The sequence below is a fragment of the Plectropomus leopardus genome, chromosome 6, assembly GCF_008729295.1.
Source record: "Plectropomus leopardus isolate mb chromosome 6, YSFRI_Pleo_2.0, whole genome shotgun sequence".
Lineage (NCBI taxonomy): Eukaryota > Metazoa > Chordata > Actinopteri > Perciformes > Serranidae > Plectropomus > Plectropomus leopardus.
The window spans coordinates 27,808,675-27,830,903 of NC_056468.1; the positions used below are offsets into that span (position 1 = coordinate 27,808,675).

Sequence of the window (22,229 nt, forward strand, 5' to 3'; positions counted from 1 at the left end):
GCTTCGCGGTGGAGCCGGGAAGTTGTAGTTCTCTACAGCAGACGCACATCTGTAGTGCTTATTATCTACTAATATGAATTAAACTACACGTCCCGACGTCACGCTACGGGCACCTATAATTGTTGTGAATATGTAATTGCGCTCGTACGACTGGTTGCTTCTAAATTTGGCTTAGCGGTGGCAGACTGCTACAGTCAGTAAGGTGGTTGGTTCGCCGCCGCTGTGGGAGGATGTGAACATTAACGGAGGCTGGAGGAAATTAACCGATAAATGCGTGACGACGGGACGCCACGGAGAACCTCAGACGCGGACGAGCAAGGTCACGATGTGTCAAAAGTCGATGATTTGTAGGGAAAAACAGAGGAAATTGAGGATTCGTTGTTAGTTTCAGAGGGATAATATTAAGCTTTTTGCGCATAGAGTAACGCGCTGGAGATTTTTGGAGAAGACTGAGACAACTCCTGCTTTTGTATCGCACCGAATGGACTTTTGAAACAGAGTCTTAAAAATGATGGCCACCCAAAGGTCCGAGGATGTTTGCACTCTCCACGATAGCTGCACATAGCTTGCAAACCGGCCACTGACCGAGCTTTTACGCACAGGGAAAGCTCCGTGCTCGCACATTTGCTTTTCGTGTTTATGTGGATGAACTTTGCAATTCATTTTTAATGATTCGAGATCTGAGCAAGATGTACCCCCCGGCACGGCATCCGGTAAGTAGAGAGCAGCAGCAGCCGAGGCAGTGTGTCAAAACAGCGCAGATTAACAGCCGCGCGCCTGATGCGTAATCAGTTTAGATCAAGTTTCCGTGCCACTGCGCGCTCGCACGAACAATTGCGCTCATTGTCAAACTGCTGCAGCTGTGTGTGTCTGCGAGTGTGCGTGGGTTAACGTGTAAAGAGACTTGAGTGAAACCAAAGGCCATGTGTGAAACAGAGGCCTATTGTCATCGACAGTCTTGCCTGTGTTTTTGTGTGTGGTGACACTGAACTTTGGTGGCTCAGTTCTTCCTCTCTTCCTCCCCCCTTTCACGCTGTTTGGTTTGGGTTGAGGTCCCCCACCAGCCGGGACAGCCGTTAAAGTTCACTGTCACCGAGTCCTGCGACCGGATCAAAGAGGAGTTCCACTTCCTGCAAGCCCAATATCACAGGTGAGAGTTTGGATGGTGCATGGAAAAAAAGCAAAAAAGTGACAAAAAAATTAAACATTCAAACTTTGCGTCGAGCTAAAGAGTGATAGCATATCTGATTAGTGTGCTATTCTGAGTCCAAGAGCTGCAAAAATAGTAAATTGATTAATGTTATAGGCATTTTCAAATGATTTATTGAGAAAATAATAAGTAGATTGATTGATTATGAGAATAAAAGCAGCACTAGTTGATATTATGAACTGAAACCAGCCAGACTGTGTGAGGAAAAAAGGTCATGTCTGTGATGTTGACCTCCTCTGCAAGTCACACAGTGTGACCAACATGTTTCTGGAAATGCGTGATGCAATGACATGAAATAGACAGAAACTGATTTTATGTTTAGGATTTGATAGAGAAATCAAATTCTTAGTCTGACATCCATCTGGAGATCCCATAAAATCTCCTCAGACCCTCCGAACACGCCGCTACATTTGTCTCAGGGTCCATCTATCACTGGTGACTAACCGGTAGACCCCATCAACCTTGGTATGCACGTCTCTCTCTGCAAAAGCAAGTGGCGTGAAATACTTTTTCACCCGACATGATGAAGTGTGAAATACATTGCTTGGGGGCAGAACCATAAGCACGATACCAATGCATAATAATCGCCCACCTCTGGCCTCCTGGTAATTATTGCCCAATCACCTGGTGAGATGAACCAGTGGGTCCAGTCTACTGACCAATCCTGGAGCTGTATGAGCTGAACCGAGGCTGCTGCATGCATGATGCTGTGATCAAACTGCTGCATGTGTGTGAAATCCAAACTGCAGGCATGCACTGATTTCAGAAAAAAAAAGGAAGTAAGGGTCAGTCAGATATACACGCTGAATACACATCATTCCTTTCTTTGGAGATTTTTATTTATCTTTTTTAGAAGAAAGTTAAAAAAAAAAATCTTTCTTTGAGCTCATCTAATCTCATGTGACATGTTACATAATTTTAAATATCTTAAAAATCATTGACATTCATATTGTGTCAACAAAAACCTCCAACTCAGACTGCTCGCTGTGTAAACTCTCCAACCTCCTCGGTTAATGAAACCAACAAGACGCTGTCAAAAATGCATCAAGCTCAAATAAAAGCTTGTGTTAACATATTGAAGATCCAAAATTTGAATCTCAAAGTGCTAAAGTTTTCAGCTGATACTACAATTTAAATTTCAGTCATTTTCAAATATGTCTCTACTTGTCTGCGTTTAGCACTTTGGCATCCTAAATTTATGCAACACCGTTTACCTGCCACTTTTCTCATAAATTACATGTACAGAAGCGTGCTGTATTAATGATGCTTTCCAGTAACAGACAGTGTTTGAAAGAGTTAAGCTTTTGTAGTTGTAAAATGGATCCTCATTATATGGTTGCTTTTTTGTCGATGGTGCAGTTTGGGGCATCCACTCACGCTGTAAAGAATATATGATGAGGTTTGTGTGGTCTTTTATTGATCCATTAATTACTGCACTGCACCTGCTGAGTAAGTGTCTGCGTCTGCAGGGAGAAGCTGGTGTGATCCAAGCTACTCTCTTTTTCTTTGTTGCACTCAAATTTAGAAATGCAAATTTAAAGTAACAGGATGCTACATGCTCAGTGTTTTGCAGGTGACATCTCCAATTCAATTTTCTCTAAGTCTCAATTTGTGACTTTGTTTCATGTGAGAAATGTAAGGCGTCATGCAGAGTGTCATAATTTAAAGTGATAAATCATTTCGGTTGTACTTTCAAACCCGTGTGTGTGACGATGATAACATACACTAAAAAAACATGTTCCTTCTGCCTTGCAGTCTGAAACTGGAGTGTGAGAAACTGGCCAGTGAGAAAACTGAGATGCAGAGGCACTATGTCATGGTGAGTCTCACTGACCACGTGTGCGTACGCATGAATGCATCAGTATTTTAGGCTTGTGCAAAAAGAGGAACAGAGAAGACACGTTTGTTTGACCTTGCTTTGATCTCTTTTTATTTTAGTACTATGAGATGTCGTACGGACTCAACATCGAGATGCACAAACAGGTAGGAAAGGTTTTTTTTACTCGAATGTCAAAAAGAAGTAAAACTGATTCAAACCACACTGCAGCAGGTGTCAGAGGAATGCAAATGGTGAATAAGATTAATGGAAGTTTTTAGTTTTTTTATTTTCATTTAAAGTCTGCAGTTGCTGCTGAATTGTACAATATCTATAAAGGCACATTTGGAGATTTTTTTTTAACTACCACCTTTGCTATAAGGTGATCATAAGAGGGCTAAACTGCTGTCACTTGAAGAATTTTCAAACTGAAGTTTCAAAGTGTCCCGCTATGTTTTTGAGGCCCTAAGCTTGCAAGCATACACACATTTTTTAATAGTTTTTTATCTTCTCATGATGACCTATTCATTTTTCGTTGGAAATCAGCTTGTGATTTTGTAGTGTTAGCTCCAGTTTGGGCCTTTCAAGTTTGACATTTGGGCATCTTATTTCCCTATAAATTTATACCTGGTGATCTTTGAAAAGCCCAAAAGGTCATTAAATACTATTTGAAGTTATTTCCAAAATACTCAGACTTAACATCTGGATAAAAAAACAACAGATAAGATCTTATTCCTAATCAGAACAAAGATATAGTTAGAAATGACTCCTTGCATTAGTTTGCACAATGTCATCCCAAATTAGAAACTGTATTATCGGTGTCAGTATATTTTTTTTTATGTTTCTCTCCAATATTTTATATTTTCATGCAAAACAATGCATTCATATTTTTCTTGCATGTAAAAAAAGAGCTATTCCTGGCTTCTTATATCAGGAAATATAGTAACAACATGAGAACCAGGTTAAAAAGTGCAACATTCAGAATCTTTTTTCAACCAGATGGCTAGAAGAGTCTTTGAAGAGTCCGGGAATACCTTCAGCGCAGCGGTCAGTTTCATCAAACACCCTCTGGGTTTTTCAAAGATCAGCGGGTAATTATTTTTTAAGGAAAACTGCGTGCTGAGCTGTGGGTTGAATGAACATGAGCGGCACAAACTGAAGGCAAGTGTTAAAGCACAATCAGCCCGGAATATACATTAAAGGTGCTACATTTCAGAATGGAAATGTGATTTACAGGGTAAAAAAAGCAGCAGCTTGGTTGCCTTGTGAGGTTGAATAGTAATTCCATGTGTGAATAATGATTTCATCAGTTTAATTGAACGCGAAAATGGGCTGAAAAATGACTTGAGCGAACGAGGATTTGGCCTTTAACGAGCCTTTACATTACTGCTGCCTTTTTTTTAAACGTGGAGGGTCATTAGCATAAATGTCTGTGTTAACCACACATCAGCTGCCAGGCTAAATGGGCCACGGCTAACCAGCTCCACGTTCATTTCCAGAGAAATGGTGTGTGTAGCGTGTGCACCAATGTGTGTGTGAGTACGAGAGGAAGTGATAAATGCTTGGCCTTTGTCTCGCTGTGTGTATGATTTTCTGTTTGTGTGTATCTTTGCTGTGTGTTTACTTTGCTGCAAGTGCGTGTGTGTGTATGTCTCTGGTTGTGTGTGTGTGCCTGCGCATGCGTGAGGCAGGCTATCTGTATAACAGCCTGTATGTATACTGTACATGTTTACTTAGTGTGTGTGTAGGTTTGTGTGTACTTGTCTAGATGCACACTGTAGTTGTTTATTTAGTTGTGTGTGTACTATTTGTGCATGTTGTGTGCGCTCTTATATAGTACACCTTTACTTGTGTGTTTGTTGGTCTTGGTTTGAGTCTGTTGTCGTGTGTCTGTGTGTTTTTCAGTGTGTGGATGTTGCACACACATGCAGCTTTTTACTGGCACACTAATCAGACTTGTCTGATGAAATATGGGGTGACTACTATAAATCCTGCTGTCTGCTCTGTGTGTGTGTGTGTGTGTGTGTGTGTGTGTGTGTGTCTGTGTGTGTGTCTGTCTGTGTGTTTTGGTGGAGAGGGAGAATAAATAATAGAGGTAAAATGTGCCCCGTGGTTCTGTGTGGTGCCCAATGATTTCTGTCAGGAAACAGTTTTGGAGAGTGAATCCTTAATTTCTGCCAGCACTCTGTGTGTGTGCATGTTTGGTTTTTTTTGAGAGTGTGTGTGTGTGTGTGTGTGTGTGTGTGTGTGTGTGTGTGTGTGTGAGTTTTGGAAGCAAATGATTTTGACGTGCAGCGTGCATGGGCGTTAATGTGTGTCTTCTATCCAGGGCATTCGATATGATGATACGACGTGTGTGGCTCGTTGAGTGGATGCCGAGATTGAAGAGCGGGGGGTGGAGGAGGGGGTGGTGATGTTGTCTGGGGGGTGTCGAGCACCAGTGCCATTAAGGCAGTCGGCGTCCGCTACCAAGCGAATTACTAATACTGCTTGTTTAGCATTTTCTGGGGGTAATAGGCCCATTGATTTTTGGCTATAGGCTCTGTTTTATTTACAGAGAAGGGCTCTGGTGCCCTCGTTAAAGAGAAATTGACTCATAGATGGAGGAGAGGACGGACAGGGAGAGACGGGGAGGAGGGAGAAGGTGGGAGGGTACAAGGGGTGTAGAGCATGGGACTGAGCTGCGGGAGGACAGCTAATCAATTGCAAATTAGCGAGGCTGAAAGAGAAATAAAGCAAGCGAAGGACGGCGAGGGAAAGGGACGGAGCAGGGAGGAGAGAGTGGTGAAAGAAGGAAGTAATAAGACGTTTTGATACTGAAGAGTGGCAGTGTTTCCAACCAGGTCTGACAACTCATTTTACTGCAGCGGAGAGGGACCCATTTGTTTCATTTCGGGGATTTTGGTCACGTAACATCTTACTTTTGGAAAATGCATTTAGAACAAGATTAAAAAAGCATATTGGAACCTTTAAATTACAATAAATAAGACTTTAGATGACACTCCTGTAATTATTTCTTCATATTTTCTGATGGTTTATGAACATAAAAATCTCACATGAAACGTGTTAATATTTCAATTTCAATCCAGTTTCGATGTTATTTATAAAACTCATTGTCATAAATCACATTTTGCCCCAAAAAAACCTTTAACAGGGAAAAAAAAGTAGAAACCTCAGGAGGAGCGACTGAGGAGGGATCCCTCTTCCAGGACAGACAGATGTGCAATAGATGTCACAAAGAACAATAAAATTACGTAGATGACAAAATGATACATAGGAAAGTGAGAGAGAGAGAGAGATGCACAGCACACCATCTGAGTGATTTCATTGCTTTTTGCTGCTGGGATTGTCTTCTCAAAACAGGGTATTTTAAGCAAAACACTTTTAAACCATAACCAAGTGTTTATTTGTGACTAAACGTATCTACATTGTTGTTGAAATTTGAAATTTGAACCTACCTGCCACATAAGAACGTACATAAGTAAAATATCCGTGGTTTGCAGAAACGCTCAGTGCCAACATTTTTTCTGAAATTGTTTTCGGAAAATGGTGGAATGCTGGGTAAAACCGCAACAGTGCATTGTGTTGTTTCCCAACCTGGGGGTCAAGACCCCACAAGTGGCCTCAAGACTGATCTGAGTGGCTCTAAGAGGACTGAGGGAGCAGTTCGCTACTCTCTTTCCTGCTGAGAGTTAGATGAGAAGATCAATATCAATCTTGTATGTGTCTGATAAATGTCTAGTTTAGCATAAAGACTGTAAAGAGACGTCCACACTAGGAATGATAACTATATGTAAATTATTGAGCATTTAGCACCACTTGCATTGCTGTCAGTCAAAAGTCATGCTTTATGTTAAAATAAATATTTCGATTTTTTCTTGTAACAAGTTGCAGCTTGCATGTTCAAATTTGGTGAAATCAGCCCTTTATCTTATCCTACGAATGCTGCGTCTTTGAGCAGCAGGTGCTACTCTTCTGCTAATTTCAAGGGCATGAAATGCATGTTTTGCCTGATGTTGCTAATTCACCATAACCTGCATCGTCTGCTTACCAGTAATCTTAAATTCAGAGCTGATCCTCTTCCAGGTGTTTTTATTAAAATATTGCTGGTGGGACAGATTGTATAGCTCTTGTTATCCCTGCACTACAGTAGTCAACTACTCCTCCATATTTACTGTAGAATGATAAATGCAGAAGGGTGCAGCAGTTGTGCCCTGAAAAATAAACATTAGGATCACTTACATGTTGCAGCGACATCACTGTCACTTTTGAGCGCACCTTGAATTATGAATTTGAGGCTGCAAAAAACTCTCTGCGGATCCTTAAAAAGTCTTAAAAGGCAGTAAATCCATTAATTTAAAGAAAAAGCTTTGATTGGCATTAAAACGTCTCAGATTACCCTTTTAAAAGTCTTAAAAATGCTCAGACATGGGAAGTTGGATTATTTTTGTTTTTGTTGATCGTTTTTCTCTTCTCATTGCATTGCAAAAGCTCAAAATATTGGGTATCTTTAAAATATATTAGTGAAAATTACCTGAATGTCTCTCACATTAACATCACCAAAAATTCATGCTTTATGTTACAATATTTATTTGAAAAATGAAATAAAATTCTCCTGGACCTTAAGTAATTAATGTCAGATCATACTTTTTTTTAGAGAAAAGTTCAAGCAGCACGCACATCCAAAGGCAAGGAAAACTAGGTGCTGGATTAAGCAAAAACAGATATGAAAAACAGAAGAAATCTACACACTAGCATTAACCCCCAAAAGATTTATTGAATATTTAATAAATCTTTTGGGAGTAAATTCTTTTTGGGGATAAATCGGACTCTTTATTTTTTCAGATCATGCTTTTTTTCCCTTTGGTTACTGGTTACTGTAAAACTGGTCTTAAATTTTATTCTAAGCGACATTAAAAAAAATCTCACTTGCCATAGGTAGTAGAAACCCTGGTCCAGGGTACTTATGATATATTCAGTTGTGACATTTGGCCACATATAGACATTACATCACTTTTTAAAGTAATTATTCTAAAAAGGAACCAGTGGCGTGTTTATTTGCATTAATGTACTCATGTCAATACTGAATGTAGTCTTGTTTATAGTTATCAAGACACTGTTTTGCTACTGATAACCCTGTCAGGAGGAGGAGAGGATTTGTTTTAAACTTTATTAAGGCACAGAAATACTTAAGAGCTGCAACATTTACATTAAGCACTAACTTTGCAGGTCGAGCTTTTTGCAGCCTGTCTTTTGTTTTTCCTCTCTGTCCCTCCCTACCTATTTAGCTCTGTCTTTCACACACCCACTCACACACACATACAGTCACAGGGGAATACAGCCTTTATATGGTGGGGTCCATTAGGTGTATTAGCTGGTGGTGAAAAGTGGTGCTGATGTGGTGCTTACAAAGCTCCACAGGGGAGATGGACATTTGATCTTCTATCTGAACCAATCTGACTCCAGGGCTCCTGCCTGATCTAATTTCTTTGTTGTTAGGAGTTAAAGTGGGAGTATTTGAGCTGTTTTTCCTTTTTTTCCCGTTCCTTTGCGCAACAACTTTGGCGATAAGTGGTTATGCTGGGTTGTTTTTGTGCTGCGCTAGCTCACCATCCTGTTATCACAAAGAGAGTACGGTAATCCAGGAAGCTAAAAGATAGCAAGTAGGTGCTCTCAGGTAAATAATGAAAGCATATTCAGTGGAAATCGTGCAGTAGCCCTTTTTTCGTCAGTCAGATCACACCATTTAGTGCATGTTGTTGATCTGATCACAAAGGGCAAACCATGAAATAAGTACGATGTTTTACTGCTCGCTGTTTTTTTTTCTTCTCTTTTTTCAACTGAACATTTTCTCTGGCGACTCACACAGAGGGTCAAAGATAAATTCAGCGCGCATGATCTTGCCTTAGAGGTTACTGGGCTTTATGTGACCACAGAGTCCTCTAATCTTGCAATAAGCTCCATGGATCGACCCGAGTTTGAGTCCTAACCTTAGAGGACTCTCTGGCAAGTCGTCTCTTGTTATTTATTCACCGCTGAGACGGTGACAGGTCGAAGTCGAGGCCCGTCTGCCGCAGAAAAAAAATGTCCTCGGTTTACACAAACTGCAGGACACAGAAAAAAGGAGCCCTGCTTTTTTGCTTTGGTCTCTGTAGTGTGAACAGACGTGTTGGCCGAACAGGCTGACATCCCCTGCACTCTGGCCGACGGTCACGATTGTCTGCCATTGATGTAAAATGTCACCTGAAATTGGTTGTGTTGCCTCGTGGAAAAGCATCTCCATTTCCTTTTCTGCTCCAGTGCTTTTGTTTCCTTTTCTGTGCCAACATCTCAGGGTCAACTCTTCAAAACGAATCGATTGGTGCTGCAGCTTGTAGAGTTGTTAGTGGAGATCTGAATCTGTACAGCCCCCCCCCCCCACCACACACACACACACAAACACACACACACACACACACACACACACACACACATTGCCATGATGAATCAAGAAGAGAAGCTTGCCTTGTCTGTGACATTTTTACTTTTTTTTTAACTACTTATTTATTATCAAAATTTCTGCCAATTAATTTTTTTCTTGAATACTGAATTGATTATGCAACTATGTTTCACCTCTAAATTATGTATATTTTACATAAAAACTATTAAGAAAACCACATAGTTGTGTTCCAGACAGTTTCAATTCATTTCTTTAAGAATGAATTTGTAGACTATTAAGGAGACTCAATTAGCAGATACTAAGTTGTTTAAAATATCACAGTAAGCATACATTTTGCATTAATTTTGGTCAAAGTTATAACATCAGAAGGTACAGTTTAAATTCAAATTGAAAGAACTCCTGCCTCTTTTAATGCCCTGTCTAACTGAAACATAATTCCCCCTTAGTTACATTAATAAAAATAATAATGATAATATAAATAAGAATAAAAATAAAAATAATAATAATAATAATATTATTATTATAATAATAATAACAACAACAACTTGCTTTTTGTGGCACCTTTCACACAAGGAATGCAGCACAAAGTGCCATGCAATAAGGAGATTACATGCATTGAGATATATTAGAGCACATACACTAATAATTAGTTTGGCATGGCTTTCCCACATTGTAGTTAAAAAACTCTAAAAAGGGTCTGAAAGCAGATCTGCTGATTCTCCCTTTTTGAGAAATTCAGGATCTGGCCTCTGCCATGCACACTGCTTCAGCTTGAGGTAGGTTTCTTCTCCAATACGTAATTCCCATGTTAGACAGCATTTGGCTTTCATAGTAGTGATTTACCTAATCCCGCTCGCCAGGCGCACGTTTGAATCTCTGACTTAAGGGAAATGCGCAGACATTGCAACCTTCTTTAGTGGAATGTGAAAACACCTCTCAAGTAACAAACTACAGGAAAATTAAGTCAAGGTCAAATCTTTTAGGAGACATAAACACAGAAAAACACATTTTTGAGTGGAGCGGGCTGTCCCAGGCTCCTCCTGTCTGCATGTCAAAGTTTTCTTTAGCAAAACATCAAACCCCAAGTTGCTCCCACTGGGCAAGGCTAGCACATTGCATGGCAGCTTTGCCAGAATATGAGCGGCAAATTGTAAAGCCCTTTGTCTGCTGAGGCTGAAGGGTCCTATATAGATGCAGTCCATTAACCACAGGTGATGCTGTATTAATTGTGGCGTTGCTTAGCAGCGATCTCATATCAAAGCAGATGTCATACCTCATACAGCCTGACTCTCACCTCTGTGGCCGTCTGCTGTCCACTCACTGCATCCTTGAACATCCATTTCCCTATGCTAGACCCCAGGAAGCACTTCTTTTATTTCTTCACTTCTTAAGGTGCAAACACTGACGTCCTTAGGCCTCAAACACTAAGGCGCCCTTGAGCAAGGCACTTAAACCCCAATTATCTAATGCAGCACAGTTTTTCAGAAGCTAATATGTACCAGGCAGCTCCCTGCTGTGTATGAATGTGACGCATAACTGAGCTGAAAAAGGGCATGTGTGCAAAGCAAGTCTTCCCCGAATAAACATTAAATATAAAAATGAAAATGTCAGTGTTTTAGGTTGTCTGTGGGAGCGTGAGCGGCTGCAGCACTGTGTTAATCACAGGTATGTTGAACTGCAACCCTCCCTGGAGTTCCCCATCTGCTCGACTATAAATGGTTCTCTAACTCTAATGATAGCCGGTGCTCAGACATCCTGTGTCTCACAAAAGATATTTTTAAGATCTACATTTATTGCCTCTCAAGTCTTGTCTTAAAAGCTCTGTAAAACGCTCAGTGATACGAACGTATCATCAGACAGAATGAAAATGCTCTGATGTCAAATGTGTTTTAGGGTATTTTCTGACATTGGTGTTCAGTAAGTGAATCATGAAACGCTAACACTAAATGAATCAATGTATTTGGTGAAACCTCCTCAGTGCATTACCCCTCAAATCTTCAGGAATGACTGAAAGATGTCGGCAGAATGGATTAGACTCAGCCTGAAGTCTTCTGCACCTTTGTTTTTCTGTCTGTCTGCTCTGTGGCTGAACATTTTCTGCAGCATTTACTTTTAACGTAAAACCATAACGCAAAACATTTACATGAGCCGGTGCTGCTTTTTTGTCAGAACACACCTTTTGCCTCAGTGAAGATAAAGACATACATGTAAAAGTCAACTCTGAGTCCTGGACTGAAGTATTACACCTCTGCCTAACTAGACGCGATGCAAACGTTCAACTAAATAAACATTTCATTGTATCATTTTTTTCAAAATGAAGATGTCTGCTCGGTGTCTCATTGAACACAGGAAGTGGTTTTTCAAATAAGCATCATACTGATTAGGACATGGAAAAGACTGTGTATGTTTACATGCACAAAATATTGCAGATTTGCCCTTATTCTCAAAAGGTAATACTCCCACTAAGCTGTTTACATGGCTAATGAAAATGAATATTCCACTACCTCTCCTGTTTGCATGCAGCAATACAGACTCAGTTGAACGTGCCGTAACATGTTGTTTATCACGTCAAAATATGAAAAAGTTGAATGGCTGGAGACGCTCTTCATGCTGCTTCTTTGCATCAAGTAGGATTTTTTTTTCAGTTTCCTATCAGGGGTGGACTTGTTGGACTCCCACTTTCCTTCCATCACTGCCTTCAAAAAGTCGGCGCTGTGATTTTTATGGCCATCCAAAAAACCTGTTCCAGGTCTTTCATAAGGACTGAGTTGGTTTGTTTATAACGTATCCATGGCAACACACAGAGCTGCCTGTAAACAGACAAGTGGCAGTGTGTCGCAAACTGCAGAAAAAAATCCAATTGAGACACTTCTACAATAATACCAGCATATCCCATGTTGTAATTGGAAAATGCAAATTTTTGGAAAATGGCCTAATTCGGAATATTAAATGGATTATGCTGTTTCTATGACCCACATCAAATACAGAATATTATCATAGTCGGAAATAATAAGGAAATATTGATGTGCATGTAACCATAGCCACTGAAATGATCTTGTTTTCACTCTGTTTTAGCGAAGCTTTGCGAACTCAAACAACAGAAAGCTGCTCCTTAGATTCACTTAGGACTCCTTAGGCTTCCTGAATGTTGTTGTCATCCATAGTAAATCTGAACACCTTTATTGCGCTCCATCCATTTTTTCTTGCAAACTGTGTGTTAGGAAGAGATGTTAGACATAATATTAAAAAGTGAACGTTTTTTGCATTTAAAGGCAGATTATCTTGACTTCTGGTACTTCTGATGTTTTGTAGATCTCTGGTATAGAGCTGAAAGGATTAATCAATGAGTCTATTGACAGAAAATCAATGGAGCTCACAAGTGCTGGCCAAAAGAGGTTCCAAAGGTGCAGAAATACTAAAATTGGATCCCCTAAGGGCCCAGAGATTTCCCTCTTGACATCCTGCTCAATGCAGTCTTCAGTTCCTGTAGAAACACTGAGAAATCTGCTGTGTCATGCTCTTGTAACAAAGGTCATATGCATGACATTGCTAGACCAAATTGCAAATGCAGGTAAGTCTGAAACCCCTCAGTTCATTTTTGATCTCCAAGAGTGTTAACGGCTGTAGATCAAACTATGTCTGGACTCAATTTAACAGACCTACAACCAATAAGAGCAACAAAACGTGGTGCAGCACTGAGCAACGGACAAATGTAAAGCGACAGCAGAGTGCAGAGATGAAATTTGATGGTGTAGCATGAATATGTCTTGCCAATTTCGTGATCTGAATTGTAAAATTGTAATTTAGAAGAAAGTTCACATCAGTTGCAGTCACCTGGTTATTCTTGAAAACAATTCAACGGCGCTCCTCTTTAAAAAGCCAGATGTACGTTTCTTCAGCGTAAATGTGCATAAGTCACAAATTACATCATCTTGTATTCTGCAAAAAGTGTCAAAGCTTTGCAAGTTGTAAGTCATTGTCTGAAACACACACCATATTAGATGTTATTATTATTATTATGTTATTATTATTAATGTAGCCTGACCCAGGCAATGCGAGGGGAACCAGACGTATCCGCCAGAGCATATCAAACATGAGCTTGCAGATTCCTCCAGTTCCCCGGTTACAGATCCATGCCTTGCAAAAATTATTACATTAACTGGGTTGAAATATGATGTGTACAAATCTTTGGGATACATTTAAAAAGTGTTGTGTATCTCCCTCGGACCCAGTTGTTTAAAGGATATTATATAGAATCTGAAAGCCCTGGATTCAAACCGTTTTAGTTTAGAAGTAGTAGCCTGCTGTTTGCTGCCATTACAATTATAGTTTTGTCTGGTTCTGTGTGTGTCTCAACAGTCGGCCATTCAACTCTTGTTTAGCCACCTGCAACTCAGCTCTTATTGTATTTGAATGACCCGTCTTTTCCAACAGTAAACTTTTTTCCTCAGATTTTTGTATCCTGAGGTTTCTAATCTTTTCAGGTGTGATGTTTACTGTACAATGTTGTGAAATAACTGAAGAAAACCTTTGTGGCCATCCGCAACCTGGTATTTGCAATTTCTCATCAACGAATGCAACAGTTCTTTTTGTAAACTTCGTAAATGGCCCTGCCATTTCAAAGGAAAGTATTGAAGCACCATCACTGATATTTTTTCAGATTTGAAACTTAAATCGATGCTGAGAACTTAATGGGTTGTGGTCACCCGATGTGGTTGGTAGAGACTGAACAGGTGTTGTGTCTTTCAGATCGTAAAAAATTGTCAGTCCTTGAAAACAATTTATGGAATGTGAAAAAACGTGTTGTCTAGAATGCCTGGGTTCCAAACATCAATAAAGTTTGAGTTGTAAATTTAAGCTGTGACCTTGGGGGGTTGAAAAATTAAGCCAACATGAAAATACCAAAAACTGCAGTTCTCTTTCCTCGAATGGCCACTTGATGCTGGCAAAAGATGGTTTTGCTCTCTTTATTTAATTTTCCCATTCATGACGTGGTGAATTTTCAAATAACTCACCAGTTTAGATTTTGTTGAGGCTTAAAATTATGCGTATTTAAGGGCATTGCCACTTTGAGTTAGTGTCCTTGGGTATTCGGTCACATCACAGCTTCACGCCCTCATTTAGATATGGTCACTTCTGACGGAGTCCACAAACTAATAAGTGACGTCACGATGACTATGTCCTTGAATTTTATAAAGTTTATGTGCAAATATTTTGTGTTTTAACCCTATCTCGACACTTTTGGGACCTGTGGTATAATTTCAGGATGCATCAATTGTTACCTTCTCTGTTCCACCTGTCCCACTCACCTGACTCTTTCAGTAACTCCTCTCCCGCCCACTTTCTCACCGGTTTACACTTCCCCTCATCATCCCCTCAGTATATAACCGTCCCATTTCCTTTAGTGTCTGGAAAGCTTGTCAGTGATTCTTTTTTTTATAATTTAAACCTTTATTGACTATTATGTATAAATGCATAATTATGCACGCACAATTGCATGTATGTGCTTGTGCGGTTCATCAGTACCTAGAACAGGTTCTAGTCTTCTAATATATACCGGCTGAAACTCCCATTGCTCCTTAGAAAACTGATTTTTCCAGGTCAGTTTTCCAAGCATTTTTTCACATGAAACTATTGCCATCATTTCTTCTTTCCACATTTTTAGCGTCAAGGTTTTGGGCTCCTTCCAACATCGAAAGAATTAGCCGAGCACATGTTATCAATCCACTTATTAGAATTCTGCATGAATATTTACTCAAATTAGGCACAACTGTTTAATCTTCGAGGAGACATAGCTGTGGTGATCGGGGCAGAAAACATTTAAACCAATCTTCCATAAATTCCAGAACATTATTCCATAATGGGAAAACCATTTGGCATTATTGTCAATGATTCTTAAGCCTTCACTTCCCAACTAGGACGCACAGTGATGATAATGGTGATGCAGCACGCAGAGGATAAATACCGTTCACCTCTCTTCTACTGCTGGGGAGAGAGAAGCAGAAACTGACAACCAGTTGTCTTTTTCTTTTTCTCATTTTCTGTCCCTCTCTCGCCTGTGCTTTCTCTCTCTCCCCCGGATCTCCACATGGTCTCACTTTCTCTCTTTCTCCACCCTCTGTCTTGATTCAGTCCATTAAAACTCCTGCCAAAGTGCCATTTAAGCATAAGACAGTTCACATCAGTTTTGTTAATTTGGCGAGAACCCGACCCGATTCAAGCCCAAGGGAATAGTGAGAAATTACAGCCAGGCACAGTCGAGGTCTGGCAGAGAATCAAAGCTCTGTACCTGACCTGCTCACCTGTCTTGGATTTGTTTGTTCTGACTGCCATTCTTTTGCCAACCTGTAAGCCTGTTCCTGACCTGTGCCTTGAATTAAATTTCCTTTATCCTACCTGCTCACCTGAAATGTATTTGCCTGCGTTTGAGTTCTCTCCCCTTCCTTGACAGAATTCCCCAGATGTGACATTTGGTCCTCTAACAGGGCAAACTTGTGCTGTAGTTTTTCGTTCCCTGAAGCGTTGATGAGTACTTGGCATTTCACGGTCCTTGTACTCTGTTGACTTTAGTTACAAAATCCCTCACATTGTCCAAAGAGGCATCACATTCTTTCTTGAGTTTTATTTTAACAGATTGTTACACATTGCCACATTAGTTTGTAAGTGACAACCACCTCCAGGAAAACTTACTGTTTAGGTAGCACAATGGATGCGACTTCTTCTGTGCTAACATCAGTAGTTGCAGTGCTGTTTGCATCCTGTAGTTTTTCGCTTTGCTGATTGTATTTCAATCGTCAAGTCAACAGATCCCTGTTGCTTGACATCAAATATAGTTTGTATAACCAAGGAAAATATTTTTGGAAGTCAAATTATTTATAAAATCTGAGAAAAGCCCCAGAGTCTTCTAGTTATTGTGCTTGCAGGTCACGTGACCTCTCTCTCAAAGACAGATTTTCTGCTCTGTAGTGGTTTGTATTTAGTCTTACAAATAAAGAGAGTGACGTTTAGCACTGTGTACTGTGTGAGTCTGTCTTCTTTCTGTGTTTGTGTTTGGATTTGAGTTGCACTACTAGCACTCCCTTTGGGACAGTGGATCAGGCAATTTCCTGTTAAAAAAAATCCTACCTGATGTGGAGAGAGAGAGAGTGCAGTATAATCTTTAAAAGCCACCCCTTGGGTTCAGTAAAACCATCTGATGAATACAGAGAAGGCTGTGGAAGTGTGTATCTTCTTGAGCTTGTGCGCAAATGGTTGTGTGTTGTGCTGCAGTGTTGCCTGTGCGTCTGTCTTTAGGGCTTGTATCAGTGTGTGTCTGCAGGTTTGCCCCCATACCCTCAGGAGGCTTCTGTTACTACTGATACCAGAGCAAAGTTCACCTCTGTCAAGGTTATATACATGAAACAAGCGCTTGACGTGTAACTGTTTTTGCATTTGGTTTGGACTTGGTTGAATTATCTTTTCAGCAGTAATCTCTTAATTTAGCTGATTAAATCGAGAAGAATCTCATGTTTTCCTTCAGCTGTGTGCTCAAGTGGACTCCTCTCTCTGTACTCCTCCAAACTCTCAAGAGGGCCAAATCCTGGTATTACATTCACAAATCATCCATTAGACTGATGTTAATTGATGTTCAGAGAGAACAGTAGTAGAATAACTTACAGTGATACTAAAGGCTAAATAGTACAGCCTGATAATTTTAGGATGATGCTGGTACTTCTAACAGCTACGACTATTAGCTGTATCTAGAAATGACACCCAAATGTCTGACTGAGCTGTCAGTGTTCAGGTTGCATTTTGGGTAATGTAGGCACAAGGTTTTTTCAAGGAAGGACAATAAAAAAGTCGACAACTCTCCATGCAAAACACATTGTTCTTTGTTTCTGGCTTTTGTTGAACAGACTATTATTTTGTTTCAGTATCCTGTCTCAAATGGTTTTGACAGCAGCAGGATGCACAGGCCAAGTTATCTTGGCACAAATGACACTGATGACATAATATTTATAGCTTGCAACAGTGTTTTTAATAAATTAACAAAATCACTTTTGCTTGAAACTTATGGGACAGACGACTAATTATCTGAAGAGGCATGAGTTCAATGAATAAATACTACAAGATTTTAAAACAGCTAGCAGCTGCTATGACAACGGCAGTGCATGCACATGCAGCAGCCAGCAGCTCCTCAAATCCTTGCTACCTTTTTGCTATATTTTTCTATTTTTTCGACTCCATGGCCCCTTCTGCTGAAGCACGACTTTTCTATGATAGAGAAGCACTTATCAACATCGGGAAAAGTTGATGTGATTGAGGCTCACTCAGCAGCAGGAAATCAGAGACTGCTCTGCACACATCTTCACAGAGACATGATTAACACCTAACATCCCGGATCAAGCTGCTGCAATGGATGGGCGAACCTTGTTCAGAGCCGACAGGACACAAGACTCTGAAGCAAATTCAAAAAATGCACTGCAGGAATTAAATGATGCCACCAGCAGCAATATGCCCAAACAACTGGATGGAATTTTTCATAGAAGCTGCTGATTTCAATGAACTCATCCTTCAACTTCAAAGATGTAGCAGGATCAAGGATAAATGTAATTTAATTTTTTTAAAACTTTGTTTAAACATCTTTTGGAAACCTGTGAATTTCATGTTGAAGTCACTTTATTTGGCATCTGCGTGTCTTCGTGTTTTGGTCTGCTCTGAACAGTGGTGAGGGAAGTAATTTTTGCCCCTTTGCAATGTGACACAAATTACCGGCCACTCTTTTCCATGCAGTGCTCAAATGGCTTTCAAAATTTAGTTTGCACGGAGAGAAACACAATAATTAAGAGATATGAAAAAAGATGTAGGCAGGGTACAATTTCAATTTCTATGCTGTTTTCTGCTGTATTTTGGCCTGTCCAAGATGCCTAATGTGACACATTAGAAAAATAAAAACAAAAAAACATAGAAGGGCATACTTGTCTGCTGTAGAGCTGTGTACACGGCTCTGATCTCCTGGCAATGGGAATGGAGTCAGAAACCAGATATCATTAAGCATTTGTGTTTGATTAATAACTTAACCAATCAGTGTTGTTGCTGGTTGATTTTCTGTCCATCAACTAATCAATTAATCATCCTTCCATGTCATTACCTACATTTTTGTTTAGGTCTAAAAAGTGACACTCTGTCTTTATAGTCTGACTTCTTGGCAGATGCAATCTTTGTTACAAAAATCACACAAAAGTTTCGGAGGGCACCCTCTCTGTGAGGTTTGTTTCTTCTGTTTTGATGACATTGGTGCTAAGCGCTCATTACAGAGCTGTCTGTGCTCTGCACTTCCCAGAGATCGTCTTTAAAACACACAACGTGGGCGGTACTTTCATGTATTTTATCTTCCATTTCTCTGAAGATGAAGTTTTAGTTTTTGGTGGTTTTGCTCTTTTCATGGCCATTGCTGCTCATGCCATCCTCCCAGTTCATCGTCGTCTTCTTTTCATTAAAATCCTGAACTTAAAGAGACCCTGTGGAGTTTTTTGTTAACAAACAAAAGTTATGTTTACATTCAGGTTTACTTATTAAAATGCATTTTGTAAATCCTTGAGGTCTAACAAATGTGTTTTATGCATTTCGATCCTCGTGAATACGTTTGCAAACCTGGCTTTTCATGAGCTAAAGATTTTTCTTGGAAAAAAAACACCAGTAAAAGCTTTCATCAACTGAGAATGAATCATTTGTTTCACATTACTGGCCACTATGTGAAAATAATGTGGGCTATTGCTTTAATTTAACGTATTAAACTGACTTGATGTGAGCATTTGTAGGTTGTGTGCAGAGGACGACGCCTTCTTGTCTGTTGGTAAATTTGAAGATGATTGTATTGTCTGCACCTACCTCTCTGTCTTGCAGGCAGAGATCGTCAAACGGCTGAACGCAATCTGCGCCCAAGTCATCCCGTTCCTCTCTCAAGAGGTAAGACTCAAAAATGCCTGTCGCTGTGAGTTAAGACGGAGGTGGGAGAGAGAGAGAGACGCAGGAAGGGAGACAGATAGGAACCATAGAAGGAGGAGAAGTGTGTGGTGGATTGTGGGGCAAAACAGACAGATACAGACACACACATGCATGCACACAACCTTGTACACACAGATTATCCTGGGCTAATCCTCCCTGCTCGGGATAGGCAGATATGCTCTGAACTTATTAAATGTCTCCCACTAACATATGCAGGAGCCAGCGGCTGAGTGTGAGTGTGTGTGTGAGAAAATTCTTTTGTGTTTGGATTCATTTTGTGTGCTTGTGTATTTGTCCACCTGCATGCATTTTATATACGCTGTAAATGTGTGCACGTACAGTAGTGGGTGTGTTTTATACAGTATGTTTATTATGGATTCTTTAGGTGTTTGTGTGTTTAACTGGTAAATCCTTTCTCTGGAGGAGTTAAAAGTGTTTGTGTGTGTGTGTGTGTTCGTGTGTGTGTTGAGGGGTGGGAACAGCAGGAAGGAGTGAGTGTGGACTCCAAAGCTCTCCTCCAGATTAGCCATGGATTAGGAGGGTTTAGGGTGGATTAGGAATAATGGCATTAGACTGTGGCGCTGCTACACAGCCCTGAGGCCCGCAGAGAGGGGAGGCAGGGAGAGGAAACGGCTTTTACTGCTTTGTTTTGATGCACAGCCTCGTTCACAGGGTGTGCATATGAAATGTAACAAAAATCATATTATTATTGTGCAGCAAATCATGTCGACTGTGTGTGCATTTGTCTGTGAGAGCTCTTTGTTTTTATTTTTATTTTTGTCATTTTCTGATATTGTTACTGCTTGTCGTTTGGGAATTTCTTTGACAGGGTCATTGTTGTCACTAATAGGATAATGAATCAGTCGACCTGTATATGTGCTCATAAGGACTCAATATAGTTGTGCATATATAGACAGGATATGTCTCACACCTTAAAAGAATACTTCACCCCCCAAATTATCATTATGTCAGTTACTCACTCCATGGTAAATTTGAATTGGTGAAGACATTTTTTTCATGCCTCCACAGTGAAAGAAATTGAAGTAATAGGGGGCCATGTATAACAACAGCAAAACCACATTAAGACACATTTTTTGTGAAAATGGTAACATTTAAACATAAACAGCGCAAGTACTTTTCCATGTTTATACACAAGTGTTTTAAATATCAAAATTTTTGCGAATATGATGTGTTTCTGATGGTACTGATCACATGACTGTAAAACTAAGCCTTGGATTACACTGGACTAGTTATGTGAGAGTTTGTAAACAGATGTTTGGATTTGCTGTTGTGAAACTCAAAAACCCTTTACTTCAATTCATCAAGAATGTTTGCTTTTTATCATTTTTTTGTTCATTGTGGACACAATTGAGAAATACAAAGTTTTCCTTCTGAAGTCATGTAAGCTGGGGTGAACAATTGTTATACAAATGATTATTTGGGGGGTGAAGTATTCCTTTTAAATTCTTCGATCTGATATGTCATAACTTAAATCATTATTTTGTTAAATGTACACAGCATTTTCTCTTGGAAAAGCAATTTATTGTTCATGTTTGTCTTTTTTTTTAAAGAGAAGTATTTGTGTCTGGCAGATAATGGAATTCAATTAATTAATGTTTTAGTGTTTAAAGCTCAGTTCAGTGTTTCCCCTTTAAGTATTTATCAGTGGTAAAACTGACATAGCATCTTTATATATACCAGCTCTTTCTCATTTGCATCAGGATTCGGTCATTTTGTCACTGCAACAGGAAGTTCATGGCGACACTTTTTGATTTTGCTGTCATTACTCTTAACCTCTTGAACTATTAGGATACATTTTTTCATGCAGCTGACTTGCATCTGTGTTCTACTTCTTAACAGTCATCAGTTTCTACAACCACTGGTCGTAGCAAAATTGATAAAACACTAGTTGTTAAATGTTACATCTGCCCCCGCGTACAGGAGAGATTCAAACAGCTGGAGAATGGGAAGCATTTTATTAATTGTAATTCAACATCTACAATTTTGTACAATTATATGTCTAAAGCCCTTCTCGAGTCAGAGAATGAGCAAAATATCTTCCAGCGGTGCAAATTAAAAACCACAGTTATCATAGTGGCACTGGTATTAGATTAAAAAAAAAATCCAGCTTTAAATTCAGCATAATTTAGCTGAGTGATCTAATTGTTTTGGTTATTATGTCTGCTTAAATGTGACAATTACTAGCCCATTATTGCATGGTGCAATGTAATATCTTACTTTGCGATCATTTTACAAAGTTTTTGTAATGATTGCAGGAAACTTTTGATATTGACAGAGCCTTTCAGTAATCCACTCACTTTAGATTAACAACAACAATAAAGACGTTTAACAAAAGTATGACCAAAGTAACATTATCAGGGTTTTTTTGCATTTGTTTTTCATTTGAGTTGAAGTAATTTGTGCTCATCTCCCTTAAGCTAATGCAGACACATAGGCACAGTGTTTTAATAAATCTGGGCCGCCAATAAAGCAGTGTTTCAGATAGCTGTTTCTGCCTCAAGCTTCATGTATAACAGAAACTCTAATGACAATTTGATTAAATGAAAAGCATCTGATTTGCTGGAAAAGTAAATTTGTTGTTTATTGAATATCTGGTGTCCAGGTCGACAATTATTAGAATTATTGATAACAATGGTTCAGCAGCTCTTTGCCAATATTCATCAGACTGATGGATCTTTTCACGTGTGTGAGTCACGTTCAGGCAGGTTTAGTCTGCAGAGGTGCGGCTGAACTCGATGGTCAGGTTCATTTCCACA

General features: G+C 39.7%; 1 protein-coding gene across 3 annotated transcripts in view; it reads left to right on the top strand.

The window, feature by feature from the left end:
• Positions 1-230: 230 nt before the first annotated feature.
• Positions 231-22,229, top strand: part of LOC121944316 (transducin-like enhancer protein 4) — a 45,385-nt gene continuing 23,386 nt past the window's right edge. For 2 of the 3 annotated variants that reach the window (XM_042488059.1, XM_042488060.1), the window contains exons 1-5: positions 231-713; positions 1,053-1,150; positions 2,966-3,029; positions 3,149-3,193; positions 19,351-19,413. In XM_042488059.1, coding sequence (XP_042343993.1) covers positions 669-713; positions 1,053-1,150; positions 2,966-3,029; positions 3,149-3,193; positions 19,351-19,413 — 315 coding nt within the window. In that variant the 5' untranslated portion in view covers positions 231-668. The remainder of the gene's footprint in view (positions 714-1,052; positions 1,151-2,965; positions 3,030-3,148; positions 3,194-19,350; positions 19,414-22,229) is intronic. The other variant, XM_042488061.1, reaches the window with a different exon arrangement.